General features: G+C 51.9%; 1 protein-coding gene across 1 annotated transcript; it reads right to left on the minus strand.

Moving 5' to 3' along the window:
- Window positions 1-7,935: 7,935 nt before the first annotated feature.
- On the minus strand, window positions 7,936-16,517 carry ZIC5 (Zic family member 5). Its single transcript, XM_015121381.3, has 2 exons — window positions 15,044-16,517; window positions 7,936-10,749 (listed from the first exon to the last, which is right to left on the minus strand). The coding sequence occupies exons 1-2, from the start codon at window positions 16,500-16,502 to the stop codon at window positions 10,307-10,309; spliced, it is 1,902 nt and encodes a 633-aa protein (XP_014976867.3). The 5' UTR covers window positions 16,503-16,517; the 3' UTR covers window positions 7,936-10,306.
- Between the last annotated feature and the right edge of the window lie 909 nt (window positions 16,518-17,426).

A 17,426-nucleotide genomic window follows, 5' to 3' on the forward strand; every position in this document is an offset into this window, starting at 1 on the left:
GAGGATCCTAGTTGCTCCTGCCTCTCCCATCCTTGTGTCCTGCAGGCAAAGGATACCTAGGACCCTGGGGTAGAGGTCAAATGACCTGGGAATCAACTTTGCAGAAAATGAGGCTAGGGAGAGGAACAGATTGGATGTCTGATGGTGAGACCTGAGGAAAGGTCGAAGCAAGAAGACTAGGAGAGTGAGACAGCTGCAGGCTTAGGACACCCTCCTGAGAGCCCAAAGCACTGTGGTGGAGTTGGCTCCCCAGACTGGAGGCCTCAGGAGAGCTGGCAACAGGCTCCCCAGCAAGCTAAGCTCCCACTCCTGGGAGTACGACCGCCCTCGCGCACGTGTGCACCCAAACACAGCCAGAGCCAGCGGACTCCAGGTCTGGGGCTGTCCAGAGAGGCCTGGGGGCCACACCCCAGCCCTCTGCCTCCCCACCCCCGCTCCAGGATGGACCCTGTCTCACCATAGGGCCACAGAACCCTCTTCGGGCCCACCAGAGTACAAACACTCCAGACACTGATTAGATCTTTACTGAAACCACTGGTTAGAAAATCCGCAAGGCAACCACCGCCTTCACACATTCCCTGCCTGCAAGTATTAACCCAGATCAGCCAGGCCTGGCCGTCAGAACCAAGGAAGAAATTCAGGACCCGGTCCTCAAAAGCTCACAGCCCCAGGAAGTCTAAGAGACTGACCTCAAGGATCCCCAGGGGCCACTGTTTCTTCTGGAAGCCGTCTCAAGGGGCGTTTTTCCCCCACGGCCTTTCCTCACCTCACAGTTGTTCACATTCGCCTGTTCCTGGGGAACCCAGGCCGGGTCATCAATGACCCCTCGCCTCCCCGCCCTCCTCCATTTCCTGAGCTGGGATAACCCCAGAAGTTGAGCGTTTCCTGTGCTGGAAGGACTTCCAGCTTGGAGCGGAAATCGGGGCCAGGGCAAGCACGCAGGGGCGTGTCGCCCACGTTTCTGGCCCGGCGAGCCGCAACTCCTTGGATGTAAACGAGATTTGGCCGGCGCTGCGGCGTGTGGGGAAAGATGATTACACTCGAAAGGAATCACGACTCCTTGCGGAGCCATTACTCGTGCCGCTCCGCACGCGCAGGTTCTGGCCCGGCTTTCGCAACTCCCCCCTCCTCGCTAACCACTCGCTAGTAATTTGTGGGCCGCAGTGGAGCTGCGCCCGGGGCTGCAGCCCCCCAATTAAAGCACTTTTGCAGCCCGGACACCCAGCGAGCTGCCTCCGCGCACCACAGGCCGGCACCTCCTGCTCCCACTCCCCTCTCTCCGCCCAGCCCTGGGTAGCTGAAAAGGATGGATTTCACGCACTTCCTGCGCGCGCACACACACGTGCACACATGGACATACACTTGCACACACGGACATACACTTGCACACACGCACAACGCGCATTCCCCCTCCAGTGCCTCCCGCACACGTGCGCGAGCCTGGACGTTTCTTTTGTGCTCGTTTTGCAGGCCCGGCGCTCCTGCTCCTGGTTTTCTCCTTTCTCTCCTTCATCTCTTCTTCCTTCGCAACTTTCCTTCTGGACCCCCCCGGGCTGGCTCCTGCCCCTCTGCCCCGGTGGCGCCCTCGCCTATTCCGTCCGGGAGGAACGGGGACCGTGGAGTTGCGCCCTGCACGCCCAGCGAGGGCCGAGTTCTGGAGCGGTTGGGACCAAAGGGCTGGCCTCCGGCCTGCGCCCTGTTTGTTTTCCTTTCGCCCCCTGAATACTAGATTGAGACGTAAAGATTACCCGGGCCGAATAATGCCGGGAGTCAACACTCGAGCAAACAAAAGTGCTTGCACAACTAGTCAACCCCGCTGGGACCCGGGCCGCAGGCTGGGGGAGAGAACGCGCTCCTCGCTGCTAATTACAAATAAATGATGATGTGCTCACTAAGTAATTGATTTAATGAAGTTCCTATGAAACTATTAAACCCGGGTGGAGGTCAGGCTGGAGGCGCCCCAGAGCGCCCATTGTGGGCTGTTTAACTCCACCAGGCTCCTCGGAAAGACATCGGGGCTAATAGGTGAAGTCACAGCTGCTCGCGCTGACTTCTCGGAGCGCCCGGCCGGCCGCGGGCACCCTCGCGCCCTCTTCCTGTCGCGCCCTTGTGCCCCGCCGCCCGCGCCCCGCGCGGGCCAGCTTACCCACGCCACTCCCAGCCCCGTCGCCAGCTCCCGAGGGACTCTCCAAAGGGATCCCGGATCTCGTTAAGAGCGGGAAGTTGAGCACTGAACTTGTGCGCTCCGCCAGCAGTCGGCAGCGTGCACCGCCGCCCACCCCTCCCTCCTCACTCCACCCCCGCCACTTCGTGCAGGAACTCCAACCAGTGTGCCACGCAGGGTGCTCGCGAGCTCTTGGCAAGGTGCCTGAATCCCGAGCGTGTGCCCAGTGCACTGGCTGGGGCGGGGCTGGGGGGGTTGAATTGCGCGTGAGTGTGTATAAGTGTGTGTGAGGTGGGTGTATGCGCACGCCAGAGCGTGCATTCCGGGCCAAAAGGCCATCTTTCTGCATTCGTTATCCTGGCCTGGGCCCTGTTCATGCAAAAAAGTAGAGGAGGTAGGGAGAGCAGAGAAGAGGAATGAGGAAAGATGTGCAAAAGAGATCACTCAGGTAGGCGGTTGGGCCTAGGAACTCCAGTCCTAGACTGTGCGAGAGTGGGCTGCTCTGGCGCGGCCCTCTCTGGCTGCCCCACCGCCCACCTCTGCCCGCGTCCTGACCCGGCCAGGCGTTCCTTGGCCCCGGAGCGACGCCTCCAGCTGCCAATGGGGCGTAGGGCCCCAGGCCCGCATCTCAGGGCCGTCTGAATGCGAGCTCCCCGGCCACCCATCGCGCTCAGATTCCAGTCTCTGCAGGAAGGGTAGGGACTAGTTCTCCTGCAGCGTGGTTCTTGGTGGAAGCATGACCCGCCCCTTATCCAAAAGGCCAGAGGGAGCCCTGAATGGACACATTTTAAGATGCAGAATCAGACATTGCAAATGGATCAAAAGCTAAGGGTGCTCAACCACACACACACACAAACACACGGGGTTGGGGGTGGGGAGGGCACTTTACTGCATCTCCCCCCACCTACAAGGGGTCGTGTGGCAAAAGAGAAGACCCACATCCAGGTGAAACGCCACATAGGGAGACGGGGGCGCCTGTTGGGCTTCTGGCTGCAGAAATCAATCTGCCGGGATGCCCTTCCCCCTCTGCCCAGCCAAATCTTGTCTCTCTTCATCAAGAACTGATAGTTAACACAGTTTCTCCGAGTGTGCATTTCATTTATGCCACAGTCAGTTGACAGTAAGCTTCATTCCTTTTTTGATGTTAGGAATTTTCAACTGCTGAAACCAATTTCCATTTGACTTTGAATCAAACACTTGCAATGGGGGTCAGGGGAAAGGGACATTTTGGCGTGGTTGTTGGCGACTTTAAAAAGAACTCCACTCCCGCCTGGATCTTTGGTCTCAAAGAGGGTCTCAACCTCTGATTTCGGGGAATATTGACAAAAACCATTTTGAGTCTTGCTTGAGGTCTCAGTTTCGCCATCTGTAAAATTGGATCTGGAGATACTTGGCTGAGGTCCTTTGGGCTTTATTTGTTTGTAATCTGTGAAGGGGACTGTAGGGGGAGGTGGAAGTCAGTCAAGACGCCTGTTTGCACCAAGCTTTTGTCTTTCTTTGTAGAAGCGAGTCCCTTTGTAAAATAACGCCCCGCCAGCCTGCCTAATGGATTTGTGCAGGGCTGGAGTTTTCATTTTCCCCACGCGGGAACGACGAAAGAGAAGGGGTCTTCCAACCCAGTGAGTCCCGCGTGGCTTCGGTTTGCCAGCGGCGCTCTCCAAAATGTGCCAACAGCGGTGCGCGGGGCGCACTCTCGACCCCGCCCCGGGCAGCTGTTCCCATTTTGTTACCGCCTCCCCTCCCCTCACCCCAGTCCCTCGTATTCCTTTAACGCCTGCTGCTGACTGCATCCCTGCTGCCCTTAATGTAGGATGGGCACTTCTCTTCAGCCTCCAAATGAGAAGTGACATTTGCACTCGGCTCAGCCAACGCGTGAGCAGGGCGCGGGGGCACAGGCCCATTGACCGAGCGCGGCAGAGGGGCCGGCCGGCTCGGCAGCATCCGAAGCTGCCTTAATTAATACCATCTTAAATAGTCCAGCAGCCACCGAAGACAAAGTTGAAGAAAGACTTTAAGGCTGAGTGCCCCTCGACAAGCTCTTTTTCCCGTGTCATTCAATATTTAATGCGCTCGCTTGTAATGCTACTACTGGTGTTCCTTTCTCAGCAAGGACATTATTTTTTCACGGTGCCCATAGCCAGGGAAAGCCCTTTAGGCAAAGAAAATCAAAATGTTTGTTGTTTTGGATGACTTATAACTCTTGTTTAACACAAGCACTTTCAGGAAAGTATAACAGGCGCAGCCTCCAAAGCAAACAACACAATCCTTGTGACAGAGTCGGACACAAAAAGCACATTGTCTTGCGGACTACCCCTTTTCTCTGGTGCTAGATGGGGGCCTGTCTCCGAATGAACACCACGATGCCATTTCACTTTTGAACTATTGTTTTTGAGTTATGCCATGTGGTCAAAAGGAGCGAGAAGGGGGTTGTTTCCAGGCTCATAAGACAAACGAGTTGCCTTTTCAATGAAATCCCCCCGCGATCCTTGAAAACGGAGTTTAAATGTCACCTCCGCCTTTCTAATGGGCACAGGGCTGGAGGCGACCCTTCAAAGCGCCTCGGTGATGAACGACCCTTATTAAATATGGCCCGGGCTGCTGGGAAAGTCCCGCGCCCGGCCCGCGCGCCGTAGAGCGCCCCTCGCTGGAGGGCCCTGGAGGAGCCAGGCCTCCACTGCCACCAAGCGGGGTCCGGGCCCGCAGAGCCCCAGCCTGGACTGGCGGCGGGGGAGGTGCAGAGGGAAGAAGAGGGAAGCTTGGGCGAGGGGGGGCAGTTGTAATACAACTTCTTATCTGCCGCCCCCAACACGCCCGTGAGTCCCCAGCCCCAGAGCCTCGGCGTGAAAGGTTGGTGCGTTTCCCCCATGACTCTTTTTGTCCACAGCCGAGTGGCGTCTGTGAGTCTGAGCTGCAAAGTTACTGATTTGCAGGCTGCATGTTAAGGCAGCCCATGTAAGTAATTTCTCCGGGCACCCCAGCAAAGGAGAACAAATCGCTGACAAAGGCGAGCGCTTTCGATTCAGCGGCGTCGTTAAGGCAACCCCAAAGTATTCCTCCTATAATAAGTTCCACTTCAAAGGGTTTCTCATTCAGCGGTGACTGCTTCGCACTTTTATTAAGTCCGGGCTTTTTCACTCTGAGGAATCATCTGTTTGGTTATTTTTCATCGTGTTTATTTTTCACCATTCACACAGTACTTGTATTAAATAAACAAAGAACAATCGCTCTGCAAATAAAAGTACTTAGGTGGGGAGAGAAGGAAGAGGAACTGGGGCTCTGGCTCCCCTGCCCCTCTCCCCCACCCTTCGAACATCACCCACTCCCCACCCGACTCTCCTCCGCTCCTATCCTCCTTTCTTCATTCTTTCTCTCCCCTTTCTCTCAAGCTAGGAGGTTCTATGGAGGAATCTTAAATGCTGAATACATACACACACACACACACACACACACACACACACACACATAAATATATATATATTTCTGATGAGGTTCAAGTGGACTGAAGTAACTTGGCATGAAAGTAAAGGTCACTGCAGCTGTGTCTCATCGACTGTCTTGAATTACAGTGGCCCCTCTGCTGGCGACTCCCCTGGCCCTGCCCACTACCATAGCCATCCTGGATGGCTCCGCGTGGATGGACCATAGAAGCAGTAGTTTGAATTTCAAAAAAAAAAAACCATGCCTTTGAACTTCTCCCTGCCTGATTAGGCACTTGCAGTGTATGTTAATGTGTGCTCGGGGAGTGCGTGGGTGTGGGGTTGAGTTTTTGTCCACGGAGGGGAAGTGTACTGGGGGCCCCAGGGCAGTTTCACCTCAGGTCTCCTGCGGGCCTTCCTGTGCCTCCAGACCTGGAAGGCTTCCGTGGCTGGGCGTCCTGTTTTGCTACACTGTGAGCGGACTGGCAGGCCAGGAGTGATGTGAGGGGATGAAAGTACTATTAATAAGCGGTTGGGTTGTTTTGTTTGCCTTGTGATCAGCCTTCTTTACTGCTGGCTTAAGGTGATCACTTGAGAAACCAGATGTCTCCCCTGCTCCCTCCCCAGGAGCTGGATTTCCTAACCAAACTGGGATTTTAAAATACTAGTGGCCAGCACCTCTCGTCCCATTTCATAAACAGATAGAGAGATGATAGATGATAGATTACTGGGTGGGTAAAACAACAATGGTCTCCAAAACCTTCCCCAAAGTAGAAGAGATCACTTATGAGAGTGCAATCTGTTTGCAGCTAGTTGGGCCTCCTCTTTTCCTGTCCCCAGTGTTATGATGCTTGTGTGGCCATCTCCAACTCCTTAAGAGAATATAATTTCCACCTTCAAACTCTATGGAGTTTAGATTTTAGGACCATCAGCTTTACCAAAGAGAATCCTGAATGGGGAAAATATATATACATAAATTTCAAATAATTGTGCGTTTGAAGATTCTCCTAGCCTGGAAAACAAAGGTAGATGATTTAAACAGTATTTGCAAGGGCCACGTTTTGCCTAGGGAAGATGAAGTCTTTGATGATAGCCAACTTAGTGTCAATAAGTGGCTTTCTTTGAGACATATTCAGATGGGAACGTCTTGCTTGCCAATTGCCATAGAAATCTTAACACACCATGAAGATTGTCCGAGCGCCAAGCCTTCCGTTCTGGACTAAATTACTTTGAAGTGGCGCAGGACGAGCAGTGGTCAATTTTAACTCTATAGACTGGACAGAGAACGCTGGGAGTGGGAGATTGTGCGTTTTAAAGCAGAAAATAAGAAGGGGAAACTTGTTTTATACACTCTATACAAGGTTCTGCTCATTGTCAGATATCTTTTATCTTTTATATTTCCCATGAATGATTCATGTCTTGGTGGCTTTGTGTCACCCTTCTTTTCACGAGAAACTTCATTAGAGAGCTATAAGTTTTCCCATTGATTGGGGCCCTCATTTATGAGTGTTTTTCTCCTTCGTGTGCTGGTTATTGTCATCTGACTTAAAACAACTCTTTGCAACCTGTTTCACCTTTACTACATTTAACAAACCTGACTTTTAAAAGCCACTATAACCTTTCAGAGAAATGCTTATTGACATTACTAGCAATTGCTTTCAACTATTTACCTTTTATCAGTTTTGTATCTGCTAACAAAAACACAAGCAAACATCCAGCCTTGTAAATGTGCATAGCCAAATACCTGCATTTAAGCCACTTGAATATTTTGCTGCCATGCAAGAATCTAATTGTTCAACACACCTGCCCCAAAATGCTGAGCTTAAATTACCAATAGCCACTCAACTTGCAGAACAAACTACAGTAAAATTGCATCTTGATCTCCCATACCATGAGAAGCATTCGATGCCCACTACTCAATTTCATTTAATACCTATCTCAGCCCCTGACTGATTTTGCTTTCACCTTCTTTGTGTCTAGAAGCCTCACTGTCTCTCCCTCCACATTTTCTTCATTCTTTTTTTTCCTTTTGGAGGCTGGGCACCAAAGAAATGCTAAAATTCACTTTTTGGCTTTTCACTGATTAGAATCACTCAGGATATTACTTATTTTAACAAATAAATGCAGTAACCCAAAAGATTTATGCTACTGTAAGTATAACTTGCAAGGCTTAGTCTTCAAAAATATCTTGTGTTTCCTAGATAAGCTTGTAAGTTGTAAGTTAAACCAGGCTGCAAAAATATTGTATTGCTTGGGGAGAGGCTAAGAAATCAAGAGATCAAGGGAAGACATTCACTCCATTAGCAACCTGTTCTGTTTGTAGGAGAGATATGCCATTAGGTAAAACATAAGCAATAATAATAAGAATACCTTTATTAAATTTGTTACTTCATAATCATTCTTGCTCTCTATTGGAGGTACACATTTTTTTATTTTAGGTGTATCAAGAACCAATAAATCTGTGGCAAAGAGTTAACCTATGCATGGTAAAATACATAAAATACATATTCCTTTGTTTCATAATAAATAAACCTGTAGCATAATAAAGAATAGTGCAAACTACCATTGAAAAAGTTGTATAAATAAAACAACTCATTATACATCAGGAATATTTTGTCCTAATAAGTTTACGATACATAAATTATCCCCCCAAAAGTTCATACCTTTTCTATTTGAAAGGGCTTTGAAAGTGAGTAATATGAAAATCAAATAAACTTTTCAAATGTAAAATTATCTCATATTCAAGTTTTAAGGTCTTTTTCTTTATAAAGGAGGGTCTGCATGTTTCATATTCACCCTAACAATCTGAAGACAACATTGAAAGGCTTTCCAAGTGACAGCACCATGCACTGTACTAGTAATATAATATATCTATAAACTATATATAATCTCATCAACACAATGCAAAAAAGACATGCAGGAAGAGTCTTGGTTTTCACATTACGTTGTTCATTCAAGTAAGCTTAAAAATATATTTTTCCATTTTCTTTCCTTTTTTTTTTTAAATAAACCATGGATCATAAATGATAATCTTTCACCAAAATGTATAATATAATTCTTTGGTGTGCTTTGAACTCTTCCAGGAAAAAAAAAAAAAAAAAAAAAAGCATGATGTCTGAAAATAAATTAATTCAACTGTACAAATAATAGTGTTCACATACAAGTTATTAACAATGACAAGACTACATCAACCGCTCACAGCACACAAAACCAATTTCTACAAACCCTGGGGAGGGGGTGTCTTCAGGGTCTCTAAGGATAAATTAGTGCTCTTTAGTATATCTGTATGATGTTTCTGATGGACTACATTTTGCACAGGAGATGTGTTGTACCAACCGAAAATAAATTGACTAAGAGTTATTGTCCTAGGTCCTTGACCTTTTTTATCCTAGCTTGACAGCTCTGGCAAAGGTCACACATTCATCAGTGTTTGGTGGTAACTATAAACCTTTTAAAAATTTTAATATGTAGGGCAACTCCCTCCCCTCTTTCAATGTAAATCATACACTTCACACACTGTCATTTTCAAATGGATTCCAGTTTGGTGTGCTCAGTGCTCAGGTGGAAGAAAATGCATTAAAATGCAGTTTCAGGCATTGAAAAATAGACTTTTTAAAAGGCTGATACAACAGTATAAAAGACGTGTTGGCCTGTTTTAAAAACAGCTTTCAAAAAAAAAATAGGCATGATGCCATCATTACACCTCCTCAAGACTTGACTGTGAATGTTGGCATCCCAAAGAACTTAGGATCGAAAACAGAATCTCTTTATTACAGAAGAACTTTGGACACAGTTAGGAGAGGCAGTATCTGAAAATTCAGATTTAAAAAAAAAAACCAAAAAAAAAAAAAAAAAAACACCATACAGGAAAAAGAAAGCACTTGAATTTCTTCTATTTTATAAAATATCACAGTTTCACAGTTGTCTTATTGCAGCAGCTTTTCTTCTCTCCACTTTTGCTTGAACAATCACAGTAGCACAAGATATGGAGATATATTAAGGTTGCTGCATCTTTTTTTTAAATCACATAGTAGGATACTGAAGAAATAATCCTGTATAAAAATATTGTATTAAGGTGAGATCAGTAATAAAAGAGTGGAAATTAAAAATTACAAATATTAAACTCAAAGGGTTTTTACAAATATTTTTGGACACAGGTACAGTCCAGGATCTGTTGGCAATGCAGCAGGTGTGTGGTTTACAATCAAGAGGCCTTGGCAGAATTAGGGTCCAACAAGGAGGCTCAAAAGCAGCCCACGGTATGGTGTCAAAGGCATTTGAGAGGCACTCTGGGAAATGCAGAGGGCCTTGTTGCTGTGTTTAAGTTCTGACTTAATGCTCTTTTTCTCCCTCCTTTAAAAAAAAAAAAAATATATATATATATATATATATATGACACCGGCAGTGTGTATCTCCATTAACTAATCTCTCCATTCATTTTCCTTGGTACAATTTGCCCCCAAGCCCCGTCCTCCTGCAATGTACAAGTCCAGCTTGGTTGTTTTTTGTTTGTTTTTTAAGAAAAAAAAAAAAAAGGCCCAAATATCTTAATTAAATTAATTAAATGTACAAACACCATAGGGTTTCATACTGAATAAATAGGGCTAATTAGACCCGGTGGCAAGTCTGAGTCACGGGTTTGTCTCAGGCTCGGCATTGTCTCAGGTTAGGATGTGGTCCAAAGACTCCGACTTATTATTTCACTTATTATTATTAATCATAAATTCTAATGTATCGTCCGCACAACTTCAGGGTTCCCGTAAATTTCCTCATCTTCAGATTCAGAGGTGGTTCCGTTGCTGGAAGGGGTGTGGAGGTGGCTGGGGGCCCCACTGGCCTGGCAAACGTACCACTCATTGAGGTTGGTCACCTGAGGGGACAGAGTGCTGGAGCGACTCCTGGCTGGGTCCAGCACGGGGGACAAAGGGGCACCCACTGGAGTCCCCACTGATGAGTAACCAAGGGGTCCTGGAGAAGGTGGTGGGGACTTGCAGTGAATCTTCATGTGCTTCCTCAGGGAGCTTGGGTGAGTGTAGGATTTGTCACAGCCTCGAATCTTGCAGTAGTAGGGCTTGTCACTGGTGTGGACATGGGAATGTTTCTTCCGATCACTGCTATTGGCAAACTTCCTGTCACAGCCATCAAATTCACATTTGAAAGGCTTTTCCCCTGCAATGAAACACAGGAAAGGTCAACAATGGCTTTGCAAGACCCCTGACTTGAGAGAAATCTTGAAGCAGAACCAAGGTTGTGTTTTTCCTATTCTCCCAAAGGCCAACTCCCAGCCTAATTCTTCTTCCTAATTCACAAAAGGGAAGGGATACTTCAAGGATGGGCCTGGATTCCGCTGGCCTGGTAGCTTCGCCTGGACCTGGGCTCCTGAGAGGCTGTCAGCCCCTGCAGTCCCAGAGGGGTCAGGGTGAGATCCCCAGTGCTGAGCTAAGGGCCAGCATGTAACACTGAAACCCACCTGGGACCCGCAGACCCCCTCCCCCGACAGACACACTCCCCTCAGGGTCTGTACACTCAAAAACACAAGCAGGAGATCCTCCTGTCAAAATAAACACAAAATGATACTTTCAAAGCCACAGGCAGAAATAAGCATATAAGAAAAAGAGAGAAAAGCAAACACATACAGTAAATTAAAAGTAAACTGGGGGTACAGTCAAATGATAATAATGGCATTTCCTTTCAGTGTTCCCCAGGATTTCACTGATGGAGGGGGGCAGCAGGAGAGAATATGGAGCTGGGAAAGGGAAGGAGGTAAAACAAAACAATGTTTTTCTTTAGAAATAGAGGTACCTGTGAAACACACTCCCACCACTAGATTTTTACAGGGCTAGCTGGGCAGAGAATAGGCTGTTGGCCTCTGCATTCTATAGCTTTCCTCAATACTTGCAGGGCGGTTAAGAGCACAGCAGAACGAGATTTAACAAACATTAATAAAGACCACAAGTCTTAGCAGAACGTACCTTTATGCCATAAGTATACTTACTCTCACAGCTCCCTACATTACTTACTAGTCAAAAAGACTTTAAAAAAATTTAAAAAGGCCAGGGTCTTATGGCCTGTCACCTCCTTAAGCTGGCCTAACCACCCCACAAACACAATGCCTTTAAACACAAGGCCTCTAGTCCAGGAAATGGAAATACTTAATAAGACAACTAGAGAAATTCAGCCACACTACATTTTGGTGTTAAACAGCAAGAAAAGGAAGACAACAGGTAACAGTCTAACTGAATTTTCCCTCTCCCCTTGGCATCTCTGAACTTGATATAGTTGAGTCTATAATTGAACAAGTCATTTCATACATATTATTGTATTAATATTTTCCTCTTTTAGGTAAATAATTTAAAAATAAAGCTGAATTTCTCACATTTCAGCAACTACTCTGGTGATACACTAGGTAGGACATTTTTCTTTTGTTTTGGATAACTTATTTTCAAAAAGAAACTATTAAGCCTCAGCTTAGTGTACATATCTTTCTGTGGTAAATTTTCTTACATCCTCTGCACAGATATGTTACTGTAGTGAGTTTCTTAAAAACATTTCGCCAATGATAACTGGTTCAATGGCAGAGTATGCTAGCACATCTGAGAGTATTCAGGCAGGTGCCTGGAATTTAACTTTCCCTACCTGGAAATACTGTTTAAAAACAGAATTAGACATTATTCAAATATGCCTCCTACAGTGATGTATAAAGAGAAAAAACAACCCCATGATAATGACAACCTCTAAAAATTCTCTGTAGATGAGCTTCAACAAAAACAAAGCTAATCCCTTTTTATCAAAACATCAGTAATTTGTCCTGATTTCTATATTACACTTTAAGTCGTAGATAAGACCAAATTAACATCACATTCTTTTTAAGAAATTAAAATCAGCCTTTCTTCAATATGGAGGCGTAATTACGTGGGTTTACTCATTCACCCTACGCGAAAGCGCAATGCTGTTTTTTAGAATGGTCATGTTTCTATTCAACCTACATATTCCCAGGTTGTGAATAAACGCTTTGAACAGTGCTAACTCCTCTACTGCACATGAAAAAGGGGAACAATTAGACTCAGGAAAGGGAGAGATGTCGTGGAAGGAAAGGTAGAACACGAGAGGTAAATAAAGGAAGAGGTATACGAAGAAAAGGCAAGGGCGATGGAACGGCCTATGTTGTTCAAGGGGCCTAAGGGGAATGAGCAAATTCTACCTAACTAGAAAGGCTGAGAGACCTCAGTGTTTACATTTAAGATTCTGACAGACGAGTCACGTCAGAATTTAACTATTTACAGAGTTTGAGAGCTGGAGCCTGTGGGAAAGTAAGGAACTAACTGCGGACTCCGCCAGCTCCTAGCAGCTCCCTCTCCCGAGAGAGCGCGAGTCGGACTCGCAGGACGGTTATAAACGGAATTGGGGGCACGTGGGTCAGGAAAGGGGCCTTCGGGAGTGGCCCGGGGATTAGTCCCTTTGATCAATCCGTTCCGGGATCCCGGATAACCCCAAAAAGGGACAGCGGCGTGGCAGGGAGGGAAGGAAGTCCGGATGGGCCCTCTCAGGACACAATGCCCAATGGCTGAGCGGCCCAGGGACCGCCAGAAACACCAAGCGCGGGTTGGCGTCTGAACCCGAGGCGCCTGCGCCCCTCCCGCAGGGACCTCCACGCTCCACTTGGTGGGGCCCACGCGGCCGCTGGGAGGGGGCAGGAAATGCAACCGTCCGCGAGACGCGGAGCCAAAAATCCAAATGACCGCGGGTCTCCTCGGCGCCTGGGGTCCCCCTCGCCCTCCGACCCCACGCTAGCGCGCGCGCCCCGGGAACCCACTGGGGACATGGGGCAGGGAGCGACCTGTCCAGCCGGGGGCCCGGATCGGCTTCCGCGCCCGCAGCTCCCGGCAGCCGCGAAGAGAAAGCCGCTCCCGTCACGAGGCCTGGGCAGGCTGGAAGGGCCCGAGGCCGCGCGCAGCACCGCGCTTGGGGGTTCCCTTTGGGGACCGGGCTGGGGAGAGGCTTCACGGTCCCTGGATCCTGCCCCGCCGAGAAGTGCTGGGCACAGGAGCGAGCAGCCGGCTTAGCAGGCCAGGGCGTTTTTACAAGAGCCTCCTGGGAAGTTTCCTTCTGGAAAAATCATTAAGGCGGACTGATCCCGATTAGAGGGAAACGGGGCTCCTGGGAAAACGTGCTCCCCGCCGGCCATCAGGCGGCCCGCAGGAGCCAGGCCAAGGCTCCCGCCTCGGGCCACCCCGACACTGCTGCCCCCGCAGAGCCCCGAGCGCCCGCGGCCCGAGCGTGGGCCCCGGCGGCTACCTCCTGGCCGCGGCAGCGCCGATAAATCTGCCAAGTGATTACTGAACGTAAACTCCAGTTACTTAAGTGTCCTCCGAGGGGTAATCGTGTCTGTCCCTATAAATCCCGACCGCGTTCGCACTCATCAGCGCTTCCGCCCGACGCGCTCGTCCGCTTAAAGGGGGCACACGACCCACAGGAGTCATCCACCGCCCCGCGCCGCAGCCGCCCTCCTCAGCGCTGCGGGATCCCCAGACGCAGGGCTTGAGGTGGGGCGGGAGGGTCCCCAAGACGCCGGTGGCTCCCCCCCAATTCCACGACAGGGTAGGCCTCACCGATGGCGGGAGGCTCGGTCCTCCTGCAACTACAACCTTCTCTAGAAGGGCAGATGTCAACTCCAGCACCCTCCAGGGCGAGTGTGATACTGCGTGTGAGAGGGCGCGTGCCGCGTGTAAATGATGTGAGTGTGAGGACACACAGGTGTCGGTGTCGCGAGAATGGGGTGCAGGCGCAGGAGGATATGAGTGTGTAAAGTTGTGGGAGACGCATGCAAGCGAAGGTGTACGTGAGAAGTGTGTCACAGTGGGCGAGTGCGAGTGGTCTCCGGGGGCCCGAAAGCGCATTCCTGTCTTCCCGGAGGGGTCCCTTCCCCTCCCGGAAGGCCTGCCTCGAGCGGCCCAAATCAGGCAGCAAATCCCACGCCCGGTCCTCGGAGCGCGGCGACCGCGCGGGGCCTACGACCCGGTGGGAAGAGAGGCGCTTGCCGGGGAGGCCTTGGTCTCTCTTTCTATCGCCCTTCCCGACTTCCCAGGGCCGGGCGGGTAGGGGCTGCCGACCGTCCTGGGCGCCTTCCTGCTCCAGCTGCTGCTGCGTCTGCTCCGAGGTGGCTGCGGCGGCGGCTGGCGCGCGTTGCGGATCCCGGCCGAGGGGCTGCGGGCGCGCTGGAGACTCCGCCGTGTAGGAACCCAACGCGGGGCCTGTGTGTGCTATCGAATTACTTATTCATAGAAAAAAAAGGGGGGGAGAGAAAAAAAAAGAAGTCACATGTCCGGGTTATACGTATGCGAAGAGAAGCAGCAGAAGGAGGAAAAAATTAAGGCGAGCAGGAGGAGGAGGAGAAGCAGCGGCGGAAGTGGCGGCGACGCAGGAGCTGGTGGCGGCGGCGGCGCGGCCGGGGACAGACACCCACCTGTATGAGTGCGCTTGTGGATCTTGAGGTTCTCGGAGCGCGCGAAGACCTTGCCGCAGCCCGGGAAAGGGCAGGGGAAGGGCTTCTCGCCGGTGTGCACGCGGATGTGGTTGATGAGCTTGTATTTGGCCTTGAAGGGCTTGCCCTCGCGCGGACAGTCCTCCCAGAAGCAGACGTGGCTGCTCTGCTCGGGGCCGCCCACGTGCTCCACCGTGACGTGATTCACCAGCTCGTGCATGGTGCCGAAAGTTTTGGAGCAGGGCTTGGCGCCGCCGGCCGGGGGCGGTGGCTGCGGCGGCGGCGGCAACCCGGCCAGCTCGTCAGGGTCGATCCACTTGCAGATGAGCTCCTGCTTGATTGGCTGCCGCATGTAGCGCAGGAAGGCCCCGGACGCCCCTGGGAGGTGGGGGTGGTGCTGGTGCGGGTGCTGCGCGGGCGCTGGCGGCGGCGGCGCCGGGGGCGGCGCGTGGTGCTGCAGGTGGGGCCCGGGCCCGGCCGCTGCTGCGGCCGCCGCAGCCGCCAGGTTCAGGTTTAAGTTCACGGCTCCGTAGCCGTGCAGGGCGGCCGCCGCGGCGGCCGCAACCGCCCCGTAGTGCGCGTCCCCAGAGCGCGGCGCGAAGGGCGGTTCGGCGCGGCCATACAGCTCAGCCGCCGCGGCTGCTGCTGCTGCCGCCAGCCCCAGGCGCATCTGGCCGTTGAGAGGGTGCGGGTGGCCGCCGGGGGCCCCCGGCGTGTCGTGCAGCGCGGGGAAGAGCGCCGGGCCGCCGCCGCCGTCCGGGCCCGCGTAGGTGCCGCTGGCGGAGATGAACATGCCGGCCGAGTGGGGAGGCGGGGCTGGGTGCTGGGGGGAGCCGGTGCCGGACCGCTGCTCCCCTCCAAGCGGGGCCCCGTGCATAGCCGCCGCGGGGGCCGTGGCGGAAAGGTCCCTCCGGAGGACGAAGTCCCTGCTGTGGCCTTTGCCGCTGCTGCCGCCGCCGCCACTGTTGGTGGTGGTGTAGCCCGAGAGGGCAGGAGGAGGAGGAGGAGGCGGGGGAGGGGAAGGGGGTGAAGGGGTGGGAGGAAGAGGAGGGGCTGGGGGCGGGGGCGCAGAGGGCTGCGCGCCACTGCTGCCCCCACCACAGGGGTAGCTGCCCGCGCCGGGGTGCACGACCAAGGCTGCAGCACGGGCGGCGGCTGCCGGAGCCTCGGGGTGTGCCGGGAGCGCCTGGGAGGGAGGGCTGAGGCCCAGCGCGCTCGCCTGGGCCATGTGCTCGGGTCTGAGCGGAGTGGTGGCCACGCCGGGGTCAGCGCCCAGGTCCCGCGGGCGGACGTGCGCGACGGCGGCGCGGAGTTGGGAGTGGGCGGGCGGGCCGGCCAGCGCCGGGAAGCCTGTCATATTCTGAAGCGGCTGGACCTGAGCCGTTGCCAAATCCGCTAATCTCAGCGCTGGCGGGTTCCTCTTGCTCAAAGGGGGCTCCATCAGAACTACACAATCAGGCCCATACACCCTCCCTGGGGGGACTTTTTTCCCTCTGCCCGCCTTCAAAAACATGTATATATTAGGCGCTCTTTAACTTCTTTTGTCCTGGCCTCCTAACTATGCTTATTCCTGTTCCCACTCTATCCTCCAGCGATTGGCAGAGTGAACACCACATTTGAGCTGCACAGTGGGACCGAGATTTTGGAAATGGCACGGGTGGGATTGGAGGGAGCCGCGTGATTGGCAGTAGCCTCGGCTGCCCGATTGGCTCTCGTACAGGCCCTCGACCCAGCGGGGATCCGCCCCCGTGCTCGCGGCCGCCTGCGCTTTCGCTTCGCGCCCCCTCCTTCGCTGGAGCCCGGCGTCCCCGCCTCCCCAGGGATGCCCAAGTTGCACTTGCAGAAAGTTTGAGCCTGGCCTGCGCGCGCAGCGCCCCGCTCACCCTTGACGCACCTAGCGGAGCGCGCGCCGGCACGCGGGCAGAGGGCGCGGGGTGGTGACGGGTTGAGGATTCCCAAGGGGCAGTTCCAGTTTCAAAAACCTCGGCCTCACTTCTCGCTGTGTGCCTTCTGGCACCCAAGTACTTTCTACTTCCATTTCCCTTGGGGGGTGGAAGAGCCCTGGGCTGCTCTTTGGGAGAGGAGGGTCCTACCTGCAGTGGTGATGCTAGAAACTTCTTGTTTGGACACCCTACGTGCCTAGCGCTCACCTAGGGCGCACAGACAGTAGACGGAGTGAAGAAGATAAAGTCTATTGGTTGCAAGACAACTGGAGTGATTTGGCTCCGCGAAACACCAGGTGAAGTCAAAATAAGTCTTTCCCCCAAAGGAACCGTTTTACCTCGACTTTTTAGCTCATGGAGTCCTTTTCAACATGGTTCAAAGGAGTTGGCTGGAAGTGTAATCTCACTACTCATCGGTTCTA

The sequence above is a fragment of the Macaca mulatta genome, chromosome 17, assembly GCF_049350105.2.
Source record: "Macaca mulatta isolate MMU2019108-1 chromosome 17, T2T-MMU8v2.0, whole genome shotgun sequence".
NCBI classification, from domain to species: domain Eukaryota; kingdom Metazoa; phylum Chordata; class Mammalia; order Primates; family Cercopithecidae; genus Macaca; species Macaca mulatta.